Here is a 23,788-nt window from a genome sequence, read left to right on the forward strand (position 1 = left end):
ATTTATTTCAGTGTATTTGCACAAGAGATATTCCCCATAGTTTGCAGTCTGGGTATGGTACTTTTTTTTTCAAGCTCCCTGCCCATGGGTAAACACTTATTTTTCCATTAAGTGTTCCATCAGGGTAAGGAAGCATGCAAGTTTAAATAAATTATTAACTTTTGTTTAGTTTAGGGGATTAATTTAGCTTCAGAAGACTTTGTGAAAAGCCATTGCTTGCATTAGCCATGTTTTCCTCGAAGCATTCACTTGCATCTACACTCTCCCTGGCATTAATTATAGGTCACAAAAGGAAGCTCTCTGTATTCAGCAGAGAAAGCGAGCCTCAGACAGCCTTTTATTTTGTATAGAATAGATAGTACATGACAGCTCATGTGGTATGGAATGTTGCTTCCTATTGGTTGGCTCTGCTGTTCATCACATGGCTCCTGAGAATACGGGCTCAGGTCTCTTTGCTACACATGAACAGATGTGCTGGTCTAGAGGGGCCAATTCCTTTCTCAATGGACAGCAACATCACCTTTAAGCTTTTACTTCTCTTTTTCTGTGTAGGACTTTCGCTGTCTTTGGATCAAGTATTTGGAAAAATGCAGAAGAGGTCAGTCTTTACATGCGTTGGAGTCAAAAGCATGAGTGTAGCTGAATGTATGGTTTATACAAGCTGTGTGCATGACAGGGGGTTGTAAACGTATTTTGTATTTTATGTACAAGAGATTAGGATTAGAATGTCTTCTTTCTGTTTTAAAAATTGCAGGATTCATGCAGCATTGTTGCAGCATTAAAGTTGCAATCTGCTGAAAGGCATTTACTTGGGAGCAGGACTATTAATAGCAGTAGGGCTCCTCTTGAGACACTGGATTGTTGACTGCAGATTAAGCCATTTCTGCCAACATTGCATATTCACAACAGGGACCAAATATGTACACCTGTGGGCCGGGCAGAACGGGTTAAATGGATCGTCTTTCATGTGATTTTATAACTAAACCTTAGGGTTCTGAAAGGGACCAGCTTCTATTGCATTTCTGTTTGCTTCTGTGACTTCACCACCCTTCTGAAATGTTAATAACAGAGATATAAATAAAAAAGCGTAGGTGTAAAACATACTCCCAGCAACACCAGCTGCTGCAGTTTTTGTTTTTTTTAAATATGAAAGGAAGCTTTCAGCTATGGATGTAGTTGTTGTTATAGGTTTGGGGGAGGGGGGAGAAGCTGCTCAATTTTCTTATTTTGCATTGCTATAACATACTGTTTCATTTGGGCAGTATAAAGAGATCTCAGATATTTCAGCAGGTGTTTGCTGCAAGGGAAGTTATAAAAAGAAATAATTCTAGAAAAAAATAGCTCAGTTGAATTATATGCAGCATATTTTACACATGAAAATAAGTTAACATGCAGTTCAGGTAGTGAAGATGAGAATCACACTGATAATGTCTATGCATTTAGGTAACAGGCATGTGGTAATTTGTTTAAGCTTGTATTAAGAGATCTGTGGCTTGGCTAACTGATAAATTAAAGCATACTGTTGCATTTCTGTTGTTTGTGTTCTATGATCATGGCAGACCCCCAATCAGGGAATGTTTTCAAATAAGGTCCTTTGTCAATAGTCATGAAAATTAAACTGATGCAACTTAAAAGATCTGAATTAAGTGGAAACTTTATAATGTCAGACCATAAATCAGGCCTTTAATCCTGGAGTTGGGAATTTTCCTGCAATGAAAGCTAAATTATATGCTTGGCTTAACATATCTGAAACATAATTTTGAATCTCCCTTTTTGGCAGTCTTTAGCCATCAGCTAATACCTACAGGAGGAGGAACTCAAATAAGACAATGTAAAAGTTTGTGCTCTCATTCATCCAGGGATGTGTGGTGGGTGGAGAGGCAGGTGAGGCAGAGCCTCCCCACCAAAGTCTTTTGAAAAGTGCCACCTGCTCTGCGTGTGGGTTGTGGGTGCTTGGGCGCCTCTCATGGCAGCGGCGCTTTTCAAAAGACTCTGGTGGGGAGGCTCTGCCTCACCTGCCTCCCCACCCACTGCAAATCCCTGCATTCATCACATTAAACAACTGCAAAAAGCAGCGACAATCCGCTCACCCATCGTGTAAGGATCGGTCAAACTAGACAAGACATTTACTGCATGCTCAGTCACTGCCTGACTAGTCTTTTCTAAATAGCAGGTGGGGGACGGTAGATTGTAGTCAGGGTAAAGAGGGAGGAGGCTGTTAATTCCCCCCCCAACTGATCCAGATTGACCCCCAATTCAACTGCTATTTGCCTCAAAAGGGAATTAGTGCCAATGTATTGTAACACGGTTGTAGGTGTTGGTGTAGTTGTATAACACTTGTAGGTGTTTTAAAATAGAGGAAGCCAGGAAAGCAAATTAAACTTTGCAAGAACTGAGCAGATAGACAAGCCAGAGTTCATTGCAAGAGTGTAGCTTCTTGGCTATTTTTGTTTGTTTGTTAAGAATCTGTTAACATTTGGGTTTACCAGATCACCTTGCAAAAAACACATCCACCTGTAATGTATTGAATATACAGTATATTGTATCTACTTTTTTTTTTTTTACAAACTACAAGAGTAATGCTGATTAAAGTAGTCACAGATTGTATATTTGGGTCTTATCCCTAACCTGCACTGTTCAGAAAACAGGGTCACTCCATTTTCCAATGGAAGCAGAGTGAGAGAGAAGAGGAGTTTCTCTTCTTCTTTATCCCATTGTCATCTTCGTAGTCTACCATGACCAATCTAGGGGGTGCTTCCTGATTTAGTGCAAACTTCCCTGGAGGTACTGGATACGGAAACTGGAGATACTTCAGATTGAGGTGTTGGGTTTACTGCTGCTAAACCACTGCTAGGGCCCAATCCTACCCAATTTTCCAGTGCTGATGCAGTCCTGAAGTAAGAGCACAAATATTCCTTTACCTTGATGAGGTCTCTGTGAGTGACAGGATGCAGTGTATGCCCCTTTGGGACAGCTGCATCAGTGCCGGAAAGTTGGATAAGATTGTGCCCCTAATCAGTTTTGACTCTACAATTATCTCTGTTTGGAGCAGGGGTGTCCAAACCTTTTGGGAAGAGGGCCACATCATCTCTCTGACACTGTGTCGGGGGGGGGGGGGGAAGAATTAATTTACATTTAAAATTTGAATAAATTTACATAAGTTTACGTAAATTAATATACTAGAGGTGGAACTTATATGAATGAGTGAAAGTCTTGCAATAGCTCAAGGCCTATAAAAGGCATCACACAAGGCAAGGCCGGACTTTTCTTTGCTGCCGCTACTGCATCACAGATGTGAATCAGCAAGCAGTGGAAGGAGCCCACATCCCACAGCTAATGTGAGAGGTCAAACAGTCGCCAAACAGTCGCCCTCATGCTCAGAGCAGTTGTGTCGGGCCAGTGCGGGCTCCAGCAAGTTTCTGGAGGGCCAGAGGCTCATTGGAGACTGGGGTGTCCCTGAGGGCCACATTATGAGTCGTAGAGGGCCGCGAGTGGCCCCAGGGCTGGGGTTTGGGCACCCCTGGTTTGGAGTATCATGGATCAACACAAGAATTAGTATATAGTGGTCCTGTGTGGAACATGGGTGTCAGCTGTATTGATTATCAGAAGCCTGTGATTGCTGTGGAAAGCTAAGGCTACACATGCAGTTGGGGGGTGTATGTGTTCTTCATGTGCTTAGTAATTATTATCTTGATGTAATCTTTACAACAAGCCTATAAAGTAAGTAATTATGAATACCCCCAGGGCTTTTTTTCTAATGGAACGCGGGGGGACGGAGTTCCGGCACCTTTTTGCAGGGGCCGCTCCCCTTCGGAGGCATTCCAGGAGGGGGGAGCAAAACAGAGGCAGAGTAGACAGGCACAGGATTGGACTCCTATCCACAGGCTGCCATCCTATCCACAGTAAGCCCCATTCACTAAAGTGGACTTCTGAGTAGACATGCATAGGATTGGGCTCTTAGGCTGCAATCCTAGGCACTTTCCTGGGAGTAAGCTCCATTGACTAGAACGAGACTTACTTCAGAGTAGACATACCTAGGATTGGGCTCTTAATCCTGGCAGAGATATATATCTGCACCCGTTTTCACATGCTAAGGGCAGGTGAAAAGGGATTCTACGTGTGTACAACATGCTGTCCAGCCTTGCCAGATATCTTCCCCGTCCTTCCCCCACAAGCATGCCCTCCGCCAGCCAGCGTTTGCAGCTTCTCTCCAGCAATGCAAAGCGGCTGCTCAGGGCAGCAGAGAACATACGATTGCATGCCAAGCGCCTTCCCAAAGATACAGAGTATTCTGATACCTGAATTAAACCATATTTAATCGCTTGTTTGCAAAAGTAGCTGTTTCCGTGTGCACCTAAGGACCCCTCTCGTGTAAGAATTTCTTTTTTGTTCTTACTCCCACAGTTACTTAGAGTAATTTTACTACATGGAACTCATGTAAGCCATTTTTCAGAATCCATTCACTGTTTCCTCTCCTCGAAGTAGTGCCACACTACATACTACACGCTACAAGTGCACCTGTACAGTATTTTTCCCCATGTGTAGAAAAAATAGCTAGAGGGAAGGGGATGTGGAGATTGACAGCCCAATCCTATGCATGTCTACTCAGAAGTAAGTTCATCTTTAGGGGGAAGCACATAAAAAATATTTTATTTCTCCAATAAAAAATGGTTTAAAAATAAATAAATAAATAAAAGATTAACAAGTTGTGAGTTCCTGCACCTTTTTTTCCATAAAAAAAGCACTGATTACCCCCATATTATAACTGGGGAGCTGAGGCAGAGAGGGAATGGCTTGCTCAAGGCCACCTAATTCCCCCCCCCCCATCCTAGGAAATACCACTTTCAGTTGCTTCCTGTTCAACATCCTGTGATGGTATGAACAGTAGCTGGAGGCGGGAAATACCTAGGAGTTTAAGACTATGATAGAAATCATTAGTGATATAGATATCCCAATCTAGGCAGAGAGATCCAGATGGTTAAGCAGACTTCTGTGTGGTATCAGTGTAGATAAGGATGCTTATGTGGATATACATCCCCCAAATAAACCCTGATAAAAATCCTCATCTATATTTCAATTGTTCATCCAAGTTCTGCGTGCACTGAGTGAAGTTTGATGTGAATGGCAATGCGCCTCTGCTTCCAGGACCACTTAGTTGTTCTGCATGACTCATTGCCTGTGATTGCTGGATCAGGATCGGAATATGTGAAAATATGTTTTTAAAGAATAAAATATTATTTTAAAGAATAATATTAATACAGGGATTTTGCTTTCTTTGAATGTCTGCACATTCAATGTCTTTCAATCTGCACTGAAAAAAAATCACAATTGATGTTTTCATTCCCAATCAAGCAACATTATTTGCTGTCATGACATACAAACCCTTATCCTGGTTGTATTTTTTTTTTTTTTTTGCAAGCCTTGAAGCTCTGGACTACCTGTGTGATTCAGGGTATCTATTTGCAAGTTAACCATTACCAAGTCTCATTCTTTTACATGAGCTCTTTCCAAATAAACAGGCCAGATTTTGTTATCTTGTTGATGGATAATGTCATCTGGTAAGTAGGCATTTATATCCCTTTTTATTCATATAATCTTGTTTAATTGAGTATTACATTGTGATTAGCTGTTCAAAGGCTTTTCAGCAGAGCTAAGCCAATTTTAGTTCTGCTTGTGACAGACCTAGAATGAGTAAGATAAACTTCACGCCAGGATAAAATGCTGCTCACATAGGATGGATTTAGGGTTGTTTCATTTATACTGTCATGCAGACGTGTTTATGGCGGTGGAACAGAGTTTCATTGTCATAAAATGGCTGCTGATGGAGCGCACAGTGCTCCAACACCAACCATTTTCTGAACACTGCCACAAGAGGCGGCAGTGCTCCAGCTCCACTGGTGGACCATATCCTGTCCACTGGAGAAGGTAAAGCAGTGGTGGGGTGGGTAATGGGCAGGTACGAGGAAAGAATGGGGGTGGGGAAGCTGCTGGAGGAGGTGGATCTGGCAGCAGTGGCACGCACTGGATCCTATCTCTGTCAGCCTCCCTGTCCCCTCTGCCTCCTCAGACTTGTGCCAGCTAAAGAGCTGGCACAGGTTCAAGAAGGCTCATTGGCAATCAGGAGGAAAATATTTTCTCTTACCTCTCCCATGCCTCCTGACCTGCCCATTCTCAAGATACAGCAGCAGTCTTTTTACCAAGGCAGCATTGGCGGGGAGGGGAGTTTAAGGATTGGGCTCGCAGGTATTTTGCTTGAAGGCCTCAACTTTATAACACATGGATCACGGCTGTGTATAAATTATTTCTGTGAAACAATCAAATTGACTTCTTTATGACTACAGTGACATGAGCACTGATGACTATATATCACTTCCAGGGTCAGACATCACTTCCAGTATGTCTCAGAATACTGGTTGCAGTGGTGGTGGGAAGGGCATACCTTCAGTTCCTGCTTGTGGACAATCTGGTTGGCCACTGAGAAATATAAAACGCAACTAGTTGGGCCTTGGGCCCGATCCAGCAGGGCTCTTCTATATTCTTTACAAGCACCAGTAGTTTTATAACTATACAAGGAGGAGGAGAGGAACCTTACCATGGGAGAAAAGCATAGAAGACATTGCTTCTTTGAGCCCAATACCTGTCAATGGGGTGATAAAATTAACTAAACCAGATTGCAGCCAAATTCTGGTCAAGTCAATGACACCACTACGAGAAACTTTGCTCTTTGTAAAAAGTTGTCTATCTAGTAGGTGTCCATAACTGTAACATCATAACAGACATCATAACAGTCATACTAGAATAGTGCTGTTCACACATGTAGGAGCTTGTTCTGGCTTTCTGGGGTACAGCTACAGTGCAAAGAAAGAGTTAGACTGGAGGCAATGGTGGAACTGAACGCACAAAATGAAAGTGTACAGTATACTGCAGACAATGAAATCTCTGAAGGGAAATCATACACAGCCAAGTGATTTGTTTATTACATTTGTATCCTGTTTTCCTGCCAACAAACAATGGGGAGTGTGCAGGGTTTCTTCCATCTCGTTTTAGCAAATCCTTGTACATTATGATTAGACTAAAAGATAATGACTTGAGGCAAGTCACCTTGTGAACTTTGGGCCCAAGTATGAATCTGAATCTGGCTTCTGCCCCAATCCAAGTGGGGCACTACTCCTCAGTGGCTCTCACGGCCCATGACTTGCAAGGGTGCAAGTCCATACCTTTGTAGGGTTGTGTCACCACAACAGAGTTGTCATCCTTTTCAGCACAGCCCTCCTCTCCCTAAGCTTTCATTGGGTAGTTTTGTGTTTTCAGCTGCTTCCCCTCCACACTTTATTGCTCTCCAGTTTGATCAATATACTTTTAAACAGATGCAGGCAAATAAATAAAGTGGTTTGCATTTAGGAACCTGAAATCTCTCTGTGCTCTGTTACAGCAGCGACTCCCATGGCTAGCACAGTCTGAGGCATACATAGGATTTGCTACTCCACTGCACTTGATGAGTCTAAGAATGAGATCTCATCCCTGTGATGTAGGCACCAGGGCAAATTCCTCCACGCTGTCATTTCAAACCCTTCTCTGTAATGAACAGATGGAAAGAGGTGGGGAAAACAATGTATAAAAGCTTCTTAGGAGGCTCTGCAATGATGTGCAGTTATGTTTTGAAACTTCCAGGAAGACCAGTTCAGCTCTTGCCAGGAACTAGAGGCATGGTCAGTGATAACCCAAGCAGCTGCGATAGCTAATTAAATTGGTAGAAGTGTGTTGCTTGTTTATAGCAAAAAGCATTTATCCATTATGAATGTTGCCAGTGTCATATCTGGATTCTGCTGCATGCAAGAATGGCAAGCATGGCAGAGGCATTACTTAAGGGAATTCTGTTTTTTTCTGTACATGTATTAACTATTCATATGCCCAATAGGTGACAAGTCAACTGGTGAATGATGGACTACGATATGTGGACCAGCTACATTGTGTTTTGCGAAATGATCACTTGTACCAGCTGTGCTCAAACAGAAGATTCTGTGTATTTGGGCCAAACTAGATGTTACACAGAATTGTGCATGTAGCTTCCCTCCTGCCCAGTTTTTTAAAAAAATGTAAAGCAGCCACTAGAGGCTGCAGTCAGTGACTGATAGGGAAAGGTGTACTTAACCCTTTTCTTGCCAGCTGTTTCATCTCAAAATTTTTTCTTGCAGTGTCTTTGACCCCGACTTTGAAAAATATATGGGGACCTATATGCATTTCCCCCCCCCCCCGGTAGAACCCTAAGTGAGAGGTTAATTTAAAGACAGCTGGCAAACAGACAGCTGAAAAACAGCTGGCAGCGAAAGGCTGAAGCAACATTTCTTGTGTTTACCATGATTTCAGCTATCAGTGGCAGAATTTCCTTAAAATAATAAAAATGTCCAGAAAAAATGATATGAAACTTCACATAATGTGTATTTTTTCCCTATTTAGAAATGTCCATAGGAAATGTATGTAGCTTGTGGAATGAGACCCTATGTTTTGTCAAATTGAGGCTGTTTTTGACCTTGTGAAATTATCCAAAGATAAAGGTTTAAGCCAAGGTGTTGCAATAGCTCACCCAAGACTTCCCTTCCCTTTCCTGGTGAGGAGCCAGTCTCGGCTCCTCCCACTCCCTAAAGTTGCTCTAGCCCACTGCTCTCCAATCCTCCATACTTCCATTCCACTGCCCTCTTCCTTTTTGCAGTCCAAGGATCAGTGGAGGTGGATGGGTGGATGGATGCACCCAAGCCAATCCGCTGTTTGAGTCTATTGCTTCTGCCAGCCTCACAGATGGGCCGGCCCTGTGCTACAGCTATTTTATACAACATTCATAGTAATCTTCCTTAGGGCAGAATTTTTTTTCACAAGGCACATTTACGCACTGCAAGATGATTCACATGATTGTTTGTAACAGGGAAATGTGCAAAGAACGCATCTCAGTTCCCTAGACACCATGGTGACTGGCAGTCTATAAATACCAAGGACGCAAATAACAGCCGTACGCAAAGGCCTTTTTACTGACATGCCTCAGCCACCTGCCTCCTGAGAGGAGAAGAAAGCTTACTGATTGTATCTATCTATCGGTAGCATTTTGCAGAGGCTCACAGATCCCTCTTGCCACTGGCTTTCTAGCTGAGCTATGAATATTTCATTGGGGATGCACATTTAGCACTTTGTGTTTTCCTGCTGAGAGTAGAATCTTGTTACTGTGGTGTGAAACAGGGTTTCATGTTCCAGTGGTTTTCTGGGAGGCATAAAGCAACCTATTGCAAGCTTCCAATTTGAAAGTAGGAGTTAGCAGCAACTGTTTGGGGACTTGGCAATTGCCTGACTAGGCACTGAAACAAACACACTCACATTCTTGCTGCGAAATGATGTTTCACACCAATTTGAATCCCTCTGAGATTCATGTCATAAATGTCAGCTTCATTTCATGTGTCACAAGAAGGGCCTGAACATCAACTTTGCTAGAGATGCAGCTCTCCTGTGACAATTCAGACCAGACTAAGTGGCTGTGTCCACAGTTATCTCAACTCTCTAGGCAGATGTAATTCATCTTATTAATTCTAGAATCAAAAGCAATTGGTGGGAGGCAGGAGAGGGGAGGGAGGGGTGGATCCTGGCAGCATCAACTTGCAGCAGGCCTCTCCTCTCCCCATTTTCCCCCTCTCCCTTACTCTCCTCAGACTTGTGCCAGCAAAATGGCTGGTGCAGATCAAACAAGATCCAAGAAGACCCACTGGGGCCCCCAGGACTGCCTCCTCCAGAATGCAGGATGCATCAGCGGGTTTTGTGCTTTTTAAAATTAGGATTGGGCTGTCAGTCAGTTTTAATAAATGAGTTATTTCTGAGGTGCGGTGCAGTCATAGGACCACTAAATACTTAAACAGGGTCTACAAGCTGAAGAAATGTTGCTCATTGCCTGATTTTTGTGTGTGTTGTGTTTCTTTGCAGTTTCTTTGCAGTCTCTGATCAAGACCTGCTCCAAAGAAGCGGTAAGGCTTTTGACTGCTTTTAAATTGTTGTTTTTGGTAGTACTGTATAGTGCTTTGGTTACAATATACAGTATTCTAAGAAAGTTAGGATTTCTAAATCTATATAAAATCAAAACTGACGTGTCTCATTGATTTCAATTATGCTTCATCATGACTGACTTCTTTAGTAAACAACCCAATTTCTATTAAAAACTGTGGGAGTGCTGACCTGTATGAGAAGCTGGTCATGGAGAGAAGGTTCTGTATTACATGGCTTTGCATTGCATTTCTCCCACAATTATTTTTCTTTTTGCATTACGCAGATAATTGCTGCCCCATTGTGCATCTGTACACCAATCAGTGTGAAAAGTTGTGATTGAACATATATGCATTTCCATGCTTCTTTTTGCAACATCTTCTCCTCTGTAAAAATGAATAGCAAGGAAAGGATTATTTTAGCTTCACATGTATGGCACCCAGAGTATATGTTCTTCTCACAATCATCACTTGAAACATCAGGGATATCTTGTGCAGTGAGACTGCAAAGGTGTCAGGACAGACACGAATTCTTCTCCCCCTCCCCAAACAATGAGACCCTATCAAGCTGAGAAGGTGAGTGAAGCCGCCTGTTCACCTAACAGCTCAAACTTAATCTGCCCTGGAGCAGGCAGGCCAGTGGGCCTTCCCTGCATCCAAGGCAGTGTTGAGTCTGAAAGCAGCTCAGCCCGGAATCATTTCCCCTTACCTCAGTTAAAGCAGCAGCAGTCCCAATGGGGCTGCTCAGATCTGTGCCACCTGAGGCACCTTTCATGTTGGCCCATATCAGTTTTAGGATTGCACTCTGTGACACTGCTGGCACAGTGGCACGAAAGAGATTTGTGCTGGCCCATGCCCATTTTAAGATTGCACCCTAAATGTTACACTGCTAACTGATGTGTTACCAATAACACTTTCCAGGTGTTACTGGTTAACACCTGGGAGCTTCTCTTGCAACACTATCCCAGCAAACCCTCCTGTACCTCTCCCATTGGATAGGTTGAGATGTATCCAAAAGGAAAGATAGCTAGGCAAAGGAGATGCACAGTGATCTCCCCAAAATAATGGGGATGGCATTCCAGGAAGTGGATAAGACTTGTATGCTCCTGGTGCACTTGCCCTTCAAACACTCAGAACTGGCAGACAAAATATTGTCAGTTGATAGAGATTTAAGTCTGCCCCATATGCAAATACCAATTGCATTACCCGAAGCGTATTTTAATTCACAGAAAATAAATGATAAAAGGTACCTGGCTATACTTTGGATATGTTGTGTAACAATGTGCTGGTGACAATATGTTAAAATGGCAAAGCTGCAGCACTCCTTGCAAGGTTTTGCAAATGATATTCCTTTGGGGTGCCCGTTTCTCCACAAGTGATGTTGCAGGAGTTAATAAAAGTTGCTTATCCTTTTTCAAAGTTTCTCCAGCTTGCAGATACCAAGGCTTTATATTTATATTGCTTTTTCTGCAGGCCGAAGATATGATGGCAGTGTGAAACCAAAAGTTAACTTACAGCAAGTAGGAATTGCACAGGTATGGAAACTGGTTTGTAAGTTCTTCCACCATGTACATAACAATGCTTTCATTCAAAATAAATGAAAAAGGGCCACTCTCTCATGATCACCTTCAAGGCTGAGGGGATATATGAACCTGGGTCACCTTAGTCTTAGTCAAATGCTTGTATCTGCTACACCATACTTGAGTCCCCTTAGTTCTAGTCCAGTGTTCATATCTGCTTCACCATACTTGCTTGCAATGCTTACAAGCATTGGTACCAAACATGTAAGTGGGGCATAACCCTTTGATTGTGGGTACTTCAATTTGATTTGCTTGGAAATGAAAATTGCTTAATATAGTGTTTTGTTTACGTGAACCTGTGTGTACTGGACAATTCCCTACATCAGTGGCTTAGGAACTTTTAACAGAGAGTTCACTTACAGAACTTCTTGTTTTCTCAGAACTTACCTGTTCATCTCAGTACCTTTGACCAAAAGTGAGCCTTTTGCTTTCCCTTGCCTTTCCCCTCCAAGACCTTTGTGCTGTATTTCCTCTGTTACACTCCACTGACAACCTGGCATCTCATCTCTAAGCCTGCCACAAATTCATTTATGGCTCCCAGGCTGTGATTTGAGAATGTAACTACAGTGATTTGGAACATACCAGCAATTGGATAATTGTGTGAGATGTAGGATGCAAAATGTAGCATTATGTACATTATTGAATGGATAAAAATCCATTCTAATTAGCCCTTGTGCAAGCCAATTACAGTTACTATCCTGTACATTAAAAATTCCCATTGCATTGGTATCCCTCAGATAGAGTTGTGGTTATTTTTCAAAAAGCTTGTTAAATGATGTGAAAGAAAGGTTTGCAGAACTCTGGTATAGTTCCATCCATGAAGCCTGGCCAGAATTAGGATGGGACTCCACTTTGAAAGCCAATTGAGGCATTTTTTTCATTTAAAAATACCACTTGGAGGGCAAACTACTGAGATCTCCCTACCCTGCACCATGGTTTCACCTGTGTTTGCACTTACTATTTATAGTTAAAGCTAAAAGCCCACCAGGTCTAACTGCTCTATAAGCACATGTAGAATTGTACTATTATTTCACATTGACTCTTGTATGGTCTATGGTAGCGGTATACGAATACAGTACTAACTTGTGTAACACAATCCTATCTTGCGCTGGAATAGGCAGGCCAGGAGGCCTGCGCTGTATCCAGCACAAGATTGGAGCCAGAACTGGCTCAGCCAAAGGTAAGAGGAAACTCTTCCCCTTACCCCGGTTGAGCCACCGCAGCCCCAATGGGTCTCCTCGAACCTGTAACACCTCAGGTTGCAGAGGTGACACAAGTCCAAAGAGAACGGAGTGGCTTTGAACCACTCCGCACTGCTCGGGGAATGGGGTTGGGATCCAGCATAACTGCTGGGTCCCAGCCCTGCCTCCCGCTCCCCGCCCGCCCGCCCGCCCTTGGGACACCCTCCACCTGCCCTCTCCCTGACCTGGAACGCCTCCCTCCTGCCTTCTCCCCACCCTCCCCAGACCTTCATCAGCTGAGCTCCACTGACATAGCCTTCCTTCTTCGCGCTGTCATGAAGGCTGGATGCAGCCTCCGTGGACCTGTGCACATCCCTGAGGCCCAGCCAACACACGAGGAGGTGCAAACGTGCTTTATGTCACTGGTAGTTAGAATTGTGCCCTTAGTGTGTTTCACAAACCATATAAGGATAAGTCATATGCTGAAGTAACTGGGATTAAGCTTGCTTTATATATTCAAATATAAGTGGTAGCTGCCATTGCTAGTCATTGTTCTGTTGGAAAAGCCATCACTGTAATTCATCTCTTATTTTGGTACTCCAGGTTTTGAGTTACAACACAAGCAGCAAAGAGAATTCAGAGAGAGAGTCTGTCATTCACAGCCACTACAACCCTCTTAATGTCACTCTCAATGGAAGTCCTTGTATCCTTTTCTGGGCCAGAAGGATCATTATTAAGTTTCAGAATCACACTCAGCTGGACCTAACAGACAAGACATTTGGTGTCCATGCCACGGTGGATGTTGCCGATTCAAATTGCAGTGAAGAAAATGCAATGTAAGCTGATGTCCTACTGTGGCAGTGGCCAAGGTTTGGAATGCAAATGCAGCAAAATCTATATTGTACTAAGCTTGGGGTGGTGAAGCCTTTGACCCAGATTGTCTGAGGTGTTTTGATGGGTTGGAATGTTCACAAGTGAGTGTTTGCTCAAGGAACAAGGTTATCACAGTGTTTACCATCTAGCTTCTGTGTGAAAAGTTGTCAGTTTAATTTTGATGCAAACTTCACATGGCCTGAGAGTGGAAAGTAGATTTGTTGGGAAGGTTGAGGATAGAGAAGAGGTCCTGAAAGGCAGGGGAGCTTTAGAGCAGGGATCTTGGAGACAAGATGATTGAAGGAAGTGTTCAAAGTATGCAATTCATTAAGGAAACTGAGGCAGAGAAAGAGGTATGAAGAGAGAGAGAGAGAGAGAGAACTGAAGCAAGACAGGCTTAATGAGAGTCCAAGCTGTGAAGCACCCTCATGGAGCTCATAGTAAGGAGTGATGATGGGGCTATGTGAGGTTAGTGGGAGGCTGGCCAAGAAACAAGATGACCTGAAAAAAACAATATATGGTGAAGGCATGAAGGAGGAGCCAAGAATAAAGTAGGGCTTAAGGACAAGAGAGTTGCACATTATTGGCATAAAACGGAAGTGGACAAGCTGGGTCAGACGGTGGGTAGATTTAGAGTCTAGACTGCTAAATCTGCCAGGGCTGCTGACAAGCGTTGTGGTTAAGCATTGTGTAGAAGGAGAATTTTGTCAGTTGTAGCCTCCACAGTCATTGGAGCATTGTGGTCTGGCAGCGGTAAGGAAAAACACTGGGACATGGGGTGCTGAACTTCACGTGTTCATTTGAACTGACTAACCAATCCCTTAGCTAGTGAAATTGAAAATCTGAATACCAAAATGAGAAATCGTGCACCTGAAAACCTAAATTAAATAGGTGAATAAAATAGTTCAAACTGTGATATGAGTTTTGGTTTTGTAGTGTGGTTTTGTGAGGGAAAACTCTGCTTCTCCCTTAATACTTGTTTTGCCTCTACATCTTTAGCTTTGGAAGCTTGATGAATAATTATTAAATATAGCTCTAGTGTATTTTCATTACTGATGACAATTAGTAATTTTTAAATTAGTTTTCTACTTAGAATTAGGGCCCAATCCTATCCAACTTTCCAGCCCCAGTGCAGCTGCAGTGCAGCCTTGAGGTAACAGAACAAATGTTTCCATACCTTGAGGGGGCCTCTGTGACTGCCCCACCATCACAGGATGCAGCGCATGCCCCATTGGCATGGCTGCACCGACATTGGAACATTGGATAGGTTTGGGCCCTTAGTAGTTTTAACTAATTCTGTATAATTAATAATTTGGCTAGTTGTGACCACATGAACACACAAGCAAGCTTTCTGAGGCATAGCTGCTAATAGCCTTCCACAGCATTCATATACAAGTGGAGCTCTGCCCTGTTACAATTCAGACATGAATAGTATACCACCTAAGGTGTAAGACCTCTATAATGGGGATCTGAACCAGCTCAGAGATTTCCAGGCAGGAGTGGGAGGCCATACGTAGCATGTGAGGGTTGGGCCATATACAGTTTTGTTGCATAGCATGTGATGAGAGGCAGGGAGGAGGAATAGTTTGCTCCTTTACACCTGTGTTTTCCACATCTACTCACGTTTACTGCTTTGCAGTGTGGATGTGATGCTTGCGCAGTGAACTCCAGTGACTATGGGGGTCTAAATACAAAACCAGTTTGTGGCATCAGCTTGCTGGAGGCCAGTACATAGCCTGGTCTTTCCTTCTCCCCTATGCTCATGAATAGTAGCAAACTGGTGGTTCTGTCCTACTTGAGGAACTGTCTCTTTAAGAGGATTGTGTTTAATACAGTTGATGCTGGGATTCAGGTGAACCTGCATATCTTATCCTATAAATGAGAGGGCAGGGTTATGTCCATTATTACTTAATTTTAAAAGGCATGCATTGCCAACTGTTGGGTTGAGATGGCAATATATCCTCAGCAAGTGTAGCCTAGTTTGCTGTATCTTCCTCCAGAGAATGAAGTGATGAAATTAATCAGAATAATGTGTGCCACCCAGGCCAGGAGTCAGTTTAAGAACACAGGTGGTCACTTTATTATCTTCCAGTCCACTACTGTCAGCCCTAATTAGAAATCTCTTTCTAACACACCTCTCTGGAGGCTTAGGATAAAGCCTTGCCCTATTTTATCATTCTATCAGACTCTGGGGATTGAGATTGGGACACTGAAACCTATTCAAACCCCATTAAAGGCTAGCTGGAATTATTTTCCATTGATGGCAAGGGAACATATTTCAGAGTCTAAACGCCACATTAGGTAACTTAATGACCATAAATATAGCTGTGTTTCTTCTTTATGCTCTTAATGTACTGTGTAATTGTTCTTTTTTGGCTGTAGGCTATCACTTAATTTTGGTGACATTGACATTTTGAAGGGATTTGTTATCAGGTAAGTTTTCAAATATAAATACCATTTTTGGGGCCAGCAAATGTATTGGGTAGCATCTGCAGTGGTTGCTGGCACCATTTATGCTTACACAAGATAGTTTCCCTGAGCCCTCCTCCCTCCTGAAGCTCCCCAATGCCTCCCAAAAGCAACTGGTTAGGATTGGGGGGTCTTTAGTAAGGGAATGGGATGCAGTGTGGGAATCTGCAATGGGAGGGGAGGTTGAGGCTATGACTGAGGAAGTGATAAAGATGACTTTTAGGTTTGATAGGAAAATCCCATCCAAAGATGAAATTCACTGTTAAGTTTCCTTGGTAAATATTAATGGAATGGTAGAATGGATAGAAAGATATTCTTTTCTCTGTTAAATAACAACATAAGCAGGGGGTATCCTAGTTGTTAGAGCAGACCAAAGAAAATATTTTTTTACCCAACATATAATTAATCTGTGGAACGCCTTGCCACAGGATGTGGTGATGACACCCAGACTAGCCCCTTTACAGGTTACAAGCCATGATGGGTTTGTGCAACCTCCTGGTTTTAGAAGCAGGCTGTCTCTGAATGCCAGATACATGGAAGTAGCAACAGGATATAGGATGCAGGTATCTTGTTGCCTTATGTGCTTCCCGAGGTGGGTCATTCTGAGATATAGGAAGTTGGACTAGATAGGCCTTTGGCCTGATTCAGCAGGGCTCTTATTCTGTTCTTATGAGGGAGAGAAATTGTATTACTTTTCTTTTTCTGCCTCGTTTTTTCACAGATTCATACTGACAAATAGTTATTACAAGCTGTCCATTCAAAATTGGTTCACCTTGCATCAGATCCAGCTCATTTACAACCACTCTGTACAAGCAACGTTCAATGCAACCCAAATACATGCTCCAGCAAGTTACTCCTACCACTGTGAACATGTTAGCAACTTGCAGAGGTATGATGCGCTCCTGATGCCCAGCTTCACAAATGATGCAGCCAGGCTCTGGGAAGTCACTTTTATTGATTTTCAGGTAATACGGGAGAAAAGCTGAGCCAGAGGAATTTAGGCTGCAATCCTATATGCACTTACCTGGGAGTAAGTGCCATTGAAATCAGTGCAACTTACTTCTGAGTAGACACGTATAAGCATGTACTATGCTGTTAGTGCTGTCCATCTAGTCTAGTCACCCACCTAATAAGTGTGTAACGATCAAGCAGCTTTAATTACCTCCTGAAAGCAAATTGCAAGAAGAAGTAGGATTGAACAGAAAAGAAGATAGGTGTAAAGTAGATGTTATTCATGCTTCTTGTCATATGACATACTTTTCTGCAGGATAAACTTCAAGAGTGGCTTGGGAAGACTTTGCTTTCCATTGCATATGTTTTGTCCCAAACCTACCCTTCCCCCTCCCCAGCCTGCATGATGTAGCAGTGCCAAGACAGCACGCGTTGCATCCTATGGTGTGTGTTGGGGAAGTGACCAGATGGCCTTGGAGAGGGCAGTAAAAGTGGAAAGCCAATGCATTTCCACTGATAGCCAATGGGTCTCCTTGGACCTATGCCAGCTATTTAGTTGGAGTAAGTCCAAGGAGCCTCAGTGGCATGTCAGGCTGAGAAAAGGGGATAGGATCCTGGTGTGCACAACTACCACCAACCCCTCGCACCCCCAAATTGCCCCTCCCTTCCTAGTTCCCTGCCCCAGTCTTCTCCAGAACCATCCATTACCTCTCCCTTACCTTACCTGTCCCAGTAGGGCCTGGGTAAGCCATTGAGGCACGCGAGGGGCCTCTGGACATTTGTGCCAAAGGTCTTGCAGGGGATGAGAGCAGTGGAACCCTGCTCCCCCAGATCCTATCCTCTGTGTCAGGCTGAAAAGCCCGACATGAAAGTTCTCCAGTCTGCACTGGCAAAACAGCCATCACAGACTTGAGTAGTCCCTTTGCGGGGTTATACCCTTATTCGGGGGAAGAATGTCCTCTTCCCCATGGGGCCACAGGATACAGCAGTCACCATTTTGGCTTCTCTGCACCCAGTGGCCTTGCTGGGAATAGGATTGGCCTGCTACTCTATTTAATGGGGCTTTACTGCCTAGGAAGTGTGCATAGGTTTGCAGCCTTAATATTGAACTAGACACTTTTATGAATGCCTGCTTGACAATGAAAACATGGGTTGTGTATCTCTTTTTTCCCCCTCTTGCTGCAATGTCTAGGTCAGAAGGTGCATGACCAAGTTACCACCCCCTCCACATTATTGACTGCTTCCGAGTGGTGATGGAGATGAATAGGGAAATACATGACATGATGACATCATGACATACATTTCTCTAACTCAGGGCTACAGTGAAAGGAGGAATAGCTAGATACATGGCTTGGTTTAAGACTGATTAGAGGGTTGTTCCCTGAACATGTCATCCTCCACAGTTGTGTGACAAGAACACCCTTAGGTCAGTTGCTGAGGTCGGTAAGGACAGGGTATAATGCCTGTTACTGACCCTTATCATCTTACAAGGATCTGGGGAGAAGGGGCAGGCAAGGCTAACTGCTAAGTCCCAAAGAGACTGTTTAGACAAGAAGAAGTCACCCGCTGGCGGCAAGCAATTCTCATCTGTTTGAAACTGCAGTCAGCATTTGTATATACATGATTCGCAGTAGGCGTGAGTCCTCTCCTGATGTTTTTGTCTTATTTACATTGGTGCTGGCTGCCAGAGTCTCAATAACTGAATGTACAAAGCTACCTTATACTGAGTCAGACCATTGGTTTGGTCCACAGAGGTCAGGTTTGTCTCACAGGCCGGCAGCAGCTCTTCAGGGGTTTCATAGAGTGGCCTGATCCAGCTCTATCTGGAGATGACAAGGATTGACACTGGGATCTTCTCTGAGCAGAGCATGAAATATATTATTGAGAGATACCCCTTCCCCTTCTGTTATCTGCTTCTGATCATATAACTCAAGGGAATTTTACCTCCTGAAAAAGGTCAGCTGACAGTTTTTCTCAGCTGGGGAGCTTTCCTATCTGATACTTTTTGTTTCTATCAAGTATTCCTGTGGTTTTTGTTACAAATCTAACTGAGCATTCTTAAAGGAGATATATTCCAAATTCTAAGGTTACAATCCTATAAACCCTTTCCTGGGAGTTAGCCCCACTGAACATAATGAGACTTGCTTCTGAGTAGATTTGCATAGGATTGTGCCGTAAATTTACTAGCCCACTGCATGTTTCAAATTCCAGTGTGGAAATGTCCACCCAGGGACTGGCTAGCGGCAGTCCTCCCCAGCCCCGCGCTTGGGGCAAAGGTCCGCGATGGAGCCACCCATGGGCTGTCGCTGCCCCACCGTGTGAAAATCCGCTGCTCCCTACCTGAAGCTCATGGAGCCTCGCACGACCAGGGCTGCATCGGGGAAATCTCTCTGAGGTTCCCCAATGCTATAAACTGCTTCCGGAAAACTGGAAGCTCAGTTTCCAATCCCATCAGGAGCCTCAGAGAGGCTTCAGCGGGGTGCTACAACTTCATGCCTGAGGAATTTGCCCCATCAGACCTAATGGTAGGTCCGCAACTGGGACTGGCTAATATATTCTCTCCAAGTGAAGCAATCTTACTTACTTACTTACTTACTTACTTACTTACTTACTTACAGGGGCTTTCCCTCTAGTTCAGGATCACTGGTAACAAAATTTCCATCCAAACATATCAGTTCACAGGCTCTTTTGGTAGTGAACAGTGTAGTACAGCCAGCTAAAAAGCCAAGATCACACTGACATCTGTGTCATAACCAGCATTTGATGTTAAAAATCCTTAGGCTGGAGATGGAGAATGCTTTTTTTTTTAAATTCACACCATTTTATTCTTTTCACAGATTCAGGGATTTAACATTGAAGATGGACAGTTTGCTTACGCGAAAGACTGTGCGTCCTTATTCCCACCAGCAATTCTGATGGGTCTGGTTATGTCGCTGATTTTGCTTCTTGTTCTGGCCTATGCTCTTCACATGCTGATACACTTGAAATCCCTTGACAGGCATTATGAATGCAAAGCTTCTCCTGCTTATTTCCCACAGATGAAAGACATTGACACAGCAGATGAAAAAGAACCCCTGAGAAATAACGGCAATGAAGTCTATGAACTTAGAAGCCAACAGTATTCTAAAATCTATATTTAGCAGTGTCTTTCTTTACCACAGTTAGCAACAAACTGCTTCTGAGGAACTTTGGTGTCCTGTGGGCTCACTTTAGGATTTTGAACATCTCAACTTTGTTATAAATTAAAAAAAAATTCTAGTCCTCATGATTGTGGAGAGACATGCAGAATTATTGCAGCAATGTGTACTGATTGCTCAGAAACTCAAAAGTGACTGAACTGTTACGTTTCTAACATCATAGTCAACTGCATACTTTTGGACATGATTGCCTCATGGCCAGGAATGTTGGAGATGAATGAGTGGGTGCTAACTCAGCTGGCAAGATGGCCCTTGTCACACTGCTGAAATCTGCCAAGACTTTCCCCCAGAAATAAAGGTCACAATCAAAGATGCACAGAAGAGTGAGATCCAAGTCTCGACACTGGAGGATTCTGAACCAGAATGTGGTTCTAAACTTGTATGTGAAGTTTAATTGATCTATGCTATTTGCAGAGGTTTGTAAACAGGGTTCTTTGGCTACTGGAATGCCAACAGTATTTGCACAGAATGAAATGGTAGCACATGGTCAGAGCACTCGAACGAGACTCTCCTGTTCTGCATCTGTGACTCTTAGTGTTACAAAAAAACACAACCCACTTAATTGTTAATCTGCTGCCAAACATTGGCCTAAGACCCTCTCTCTCATTGTGCCCCTTGGCATCACCGAAATGCAATATGTCTCTTGGCTAGCAACTGGGGTACTTCTAAAGACATTGCACAAGTTGTGTCAGTTACATATAAATCTGTTGTGCAAATTTGCTGTGGATCTCCATCTTGTGGTGCTTTTCCAAGGGCACCCTCATCCCTGAGCAAATTTCTCACTTCTCTTGTTATCTCTGTGAAGTTATCAGTATTTTCTTTCTGATGTTCTGTTCTTCTGATATTCAGCTAAATGTTTTCTACTAAATGCCTTCTCTGATGAATGATCAAAGGATATCAGACTGCTGGCGTTAATTTCAAAATGTGTCACTGAATAGGAGGTACAAGAGAGAGATCTCAGTGGGAAGGAAGAAATTAATGTCGCAAAGATTGCCTCTGATATAGCAGACATAAAGCCTTGTCTTCACAAGTAATTTATAACCTTTGCAAATCACGTTTATAATGAAGCCATAGGAAAAAGAAAACCTAAACAAGCTTCAAAGGCTTTGGCAGGAGGCCCCCTATCCTGTGCAACTGTATAAACAAAGTCTGTGGTGAGAGAGCCTTTCCTAATGCACAGAGGCTTCAGTACAAATTTGTCAGATTAAAACCCATTTTAGGCATATCATCGCCGTTTATTTTGAGGGCATAACCCGGATGTCTTTGATGCAGTTTTTTGTTTCCTTTGGAGCACAATATACTCCTGTAGTCTTGCCTATGGTGCCTTTAGGACTGGTCATATTGTTATTGTTGTTCTTCAAATACAGCTGTAGCAGCCAAAAATGTTGAGATTGGGACCCCAAGAACTACTTTAGGCGCATCCAAGGGTTGATGTGCTCCCAGTGTAATTAAAAATAAATAAATAAACCTTCTTTCTTTAGAACAGAAGACTTAGGGTTGGCCCATCCATGAGGCCAACTGAAGCGGCTGCCACAGGCAGCAGACAGGCAGGGGGTGCTTGCTTTACCTCCTCACCTTCACCGATCTTCCTGCTCCCTGAATTGGAAAAGGAAGATGGGGACAACACAGAACTGTGGAGGAGAGGAGAGCAGTGGGCTGGAGTGTTCGAGGAGCAGAAGCTGGCACATTACCAGGTAAGAGGGGCAGCATTTTGCATGCTACCTCAGGCACCAGGAGGTCTTGGGCCAGCCCTGAGAAGACTCCTCAAGTCATAGCACAAATTGCTTGTGCTTCCCTCACTTCCAAACATGAGTTGCCATGTAGCTTAACATCAGCTGTGTGGTTCTAGGCCTGAATAACATAAGTGAGTTATCAAATGTTTTGCCCGATAGGCTGCACCTTGTGTTCGTAGATGTATGAAGTGGATTGAGAAATAGATGCACACATAGATTGACAACAAAAGCTCACCCACATAGGAGCTGCTTTCCTGTGTTGTGTAGTTCCGCATGGCTGAGGCAGGATCCTGCACCTGAGGTATGTGCAGCAGTCTAGGTGAGTGCAATCACGTTGGGCTTCCCTACCTGATTGTTGCCCACCCTCCCTGTTGACTAAGAGGGGAAGATCCACACAGTTGGTCCCATTCATATTGATATGGTTGTGGTATCTATATATTTATGTATCTACTGTATTGTAGAATTTAACCAGGGGAAGTGATTGTGTGTGCACATGTGTTTGGCGGGTGGGGAAAGAAGGGAAATCACCTATACCTAATCTGCTGGGTAGATTGGGGTATGGTGGCCTTCTGCAAAGGGAGGTTGGCTTGCATGGCTTTGGGTTGAGGGGAAAAAATGGATAAAGTCAACCGAAAATAGATGCCCCTTGGTGGGCAGGGAAGCCAGCTCATGCAACAATGCAAGAGACAACTGTGGCCTGCAGGCCTTCAAAGCAGGGAAAATCCTCCCTGAATTGGACCGAGTGGGAGTCTCTAATGGAGGGAAAGACTACCAAAACATGGATGCTGTCAGTGTGGAGGAAAACGAAAGTGTTGCAGGGGTAGTTATTGGAATCGGAACAAAGAATATGTTCCTGGACAACTAATGGTATCCAAAACATTTCCTGGGTGTTCAGCCAGGAATTTCCTGGGCTTGCTTAAAGTGTGCCCTTCTAAGAAAGCACAAAGGCTTGATTGTACCCTGACTGAGGAGGTTCCTGAAGGGGCAAAAGGTGTGGCAGGGTGTGTGCCTTATGAATGTGTCTATCCTGTAGACACTCCACAAGGTGATTGGTGAAAACTGTGCTAATGGGACACACTGGAAAACAGAAAATAATTTAGCTCTGTATGATCATGAGTGCTACGTATTCAGAATACTACATTGCACTGGAAGAAGATATAATCACAATAACCATGAATAAAGGGCCTATCTTGCCTTTAGCCATGGGGAGATGGGAGAGGGTGTCCTATATGTGGACAGCAAACAAAATCTTTATGACCCTTCATTTAGGAAAAGGAGCAGCTGGCTATCCCATACACATCCCTCAGCAACTCATAAAATAATTATGAATACTGTGAGTTGGATATTGGAGAGAGAATGTGGCATCTCATTTGAGGAAATGAGAATGCACATTTCTGTCCAATTTTGCCTTCAATAGATGTAACTGGGTGGGTGAGGGGCAAACGTGTTCCACTTCAAATCTGCATTATGTAATGAGGCTTTATGGGCATTTATGTGGAAATAATTGTAATACAGTGTGAGTTATTTATGTGGTATGTGCATAGCTGCACGTGGCTGGTGGACTGCAGGAGAGGCAAATTCAAGAAACACTGACAATTCTACCCCAAAGTATAAACCCAAATGCAGGTGGATGGAATAAGATGAAACCCTAATGCAGCTCATTCTCTCAGAATGTAGTTCACACAATGCTCGACAGCCCCCTGGTGGCCATTTTAAATCACTGTCAGTGCTATTGAATAGTAGTAAAACCTTGTTTAGAACCTGCTGCTGTTACAAACCAATTAGCTT

General features: G+C 43.4%; 1 protein-coding gene across 1 annotated transcript; it reads left to right on the top strand.

The window, feature by feature from the left end:
* Positions 1 to 503: 503 nt before the first annotated feature.
* On the top strand, positions 504 to 21,542 carry LOC136641404 (V-type proton ATPase subunit S1-like protein). Its single transcript, XM_066617163.1, has 7 exons — positions 504 to 598; positions 9,961 to 10,001; positions 11,490 to 11,551; positions 13,381 to 13,613; positions 16,033 to 16,083; positions 16,841 to 17,084; positions 19,908 to 21,542. Exons 1-7 carry the CDS (start codon positions 504 to 506, stop codon positions 20,208 to 20,210), a joined length of 1,029 nt encoding a protein of 342 aa, XP_066473260.1. The 3' UTR covers positions 20,211 to 21,542.
* Positions 21,543 to 23,788: the final 2,246 nt, after the last annotated feature.

This window comes from Tiliqua scincoides, chromosome 2 (assembly GCF_035046505.1).
Source record: "Tiliqua scincoides isolate rTilSci1 chromosome 2, rTilSci1.hap2, whole genome shotgun sequence".
NCBI classification, from domain to species: Eukaryota; Metazoa; Chordata; class Lepidosauria; order Squamata; family Scincidae; genus Tiliqua; species Tiliqua scincoides.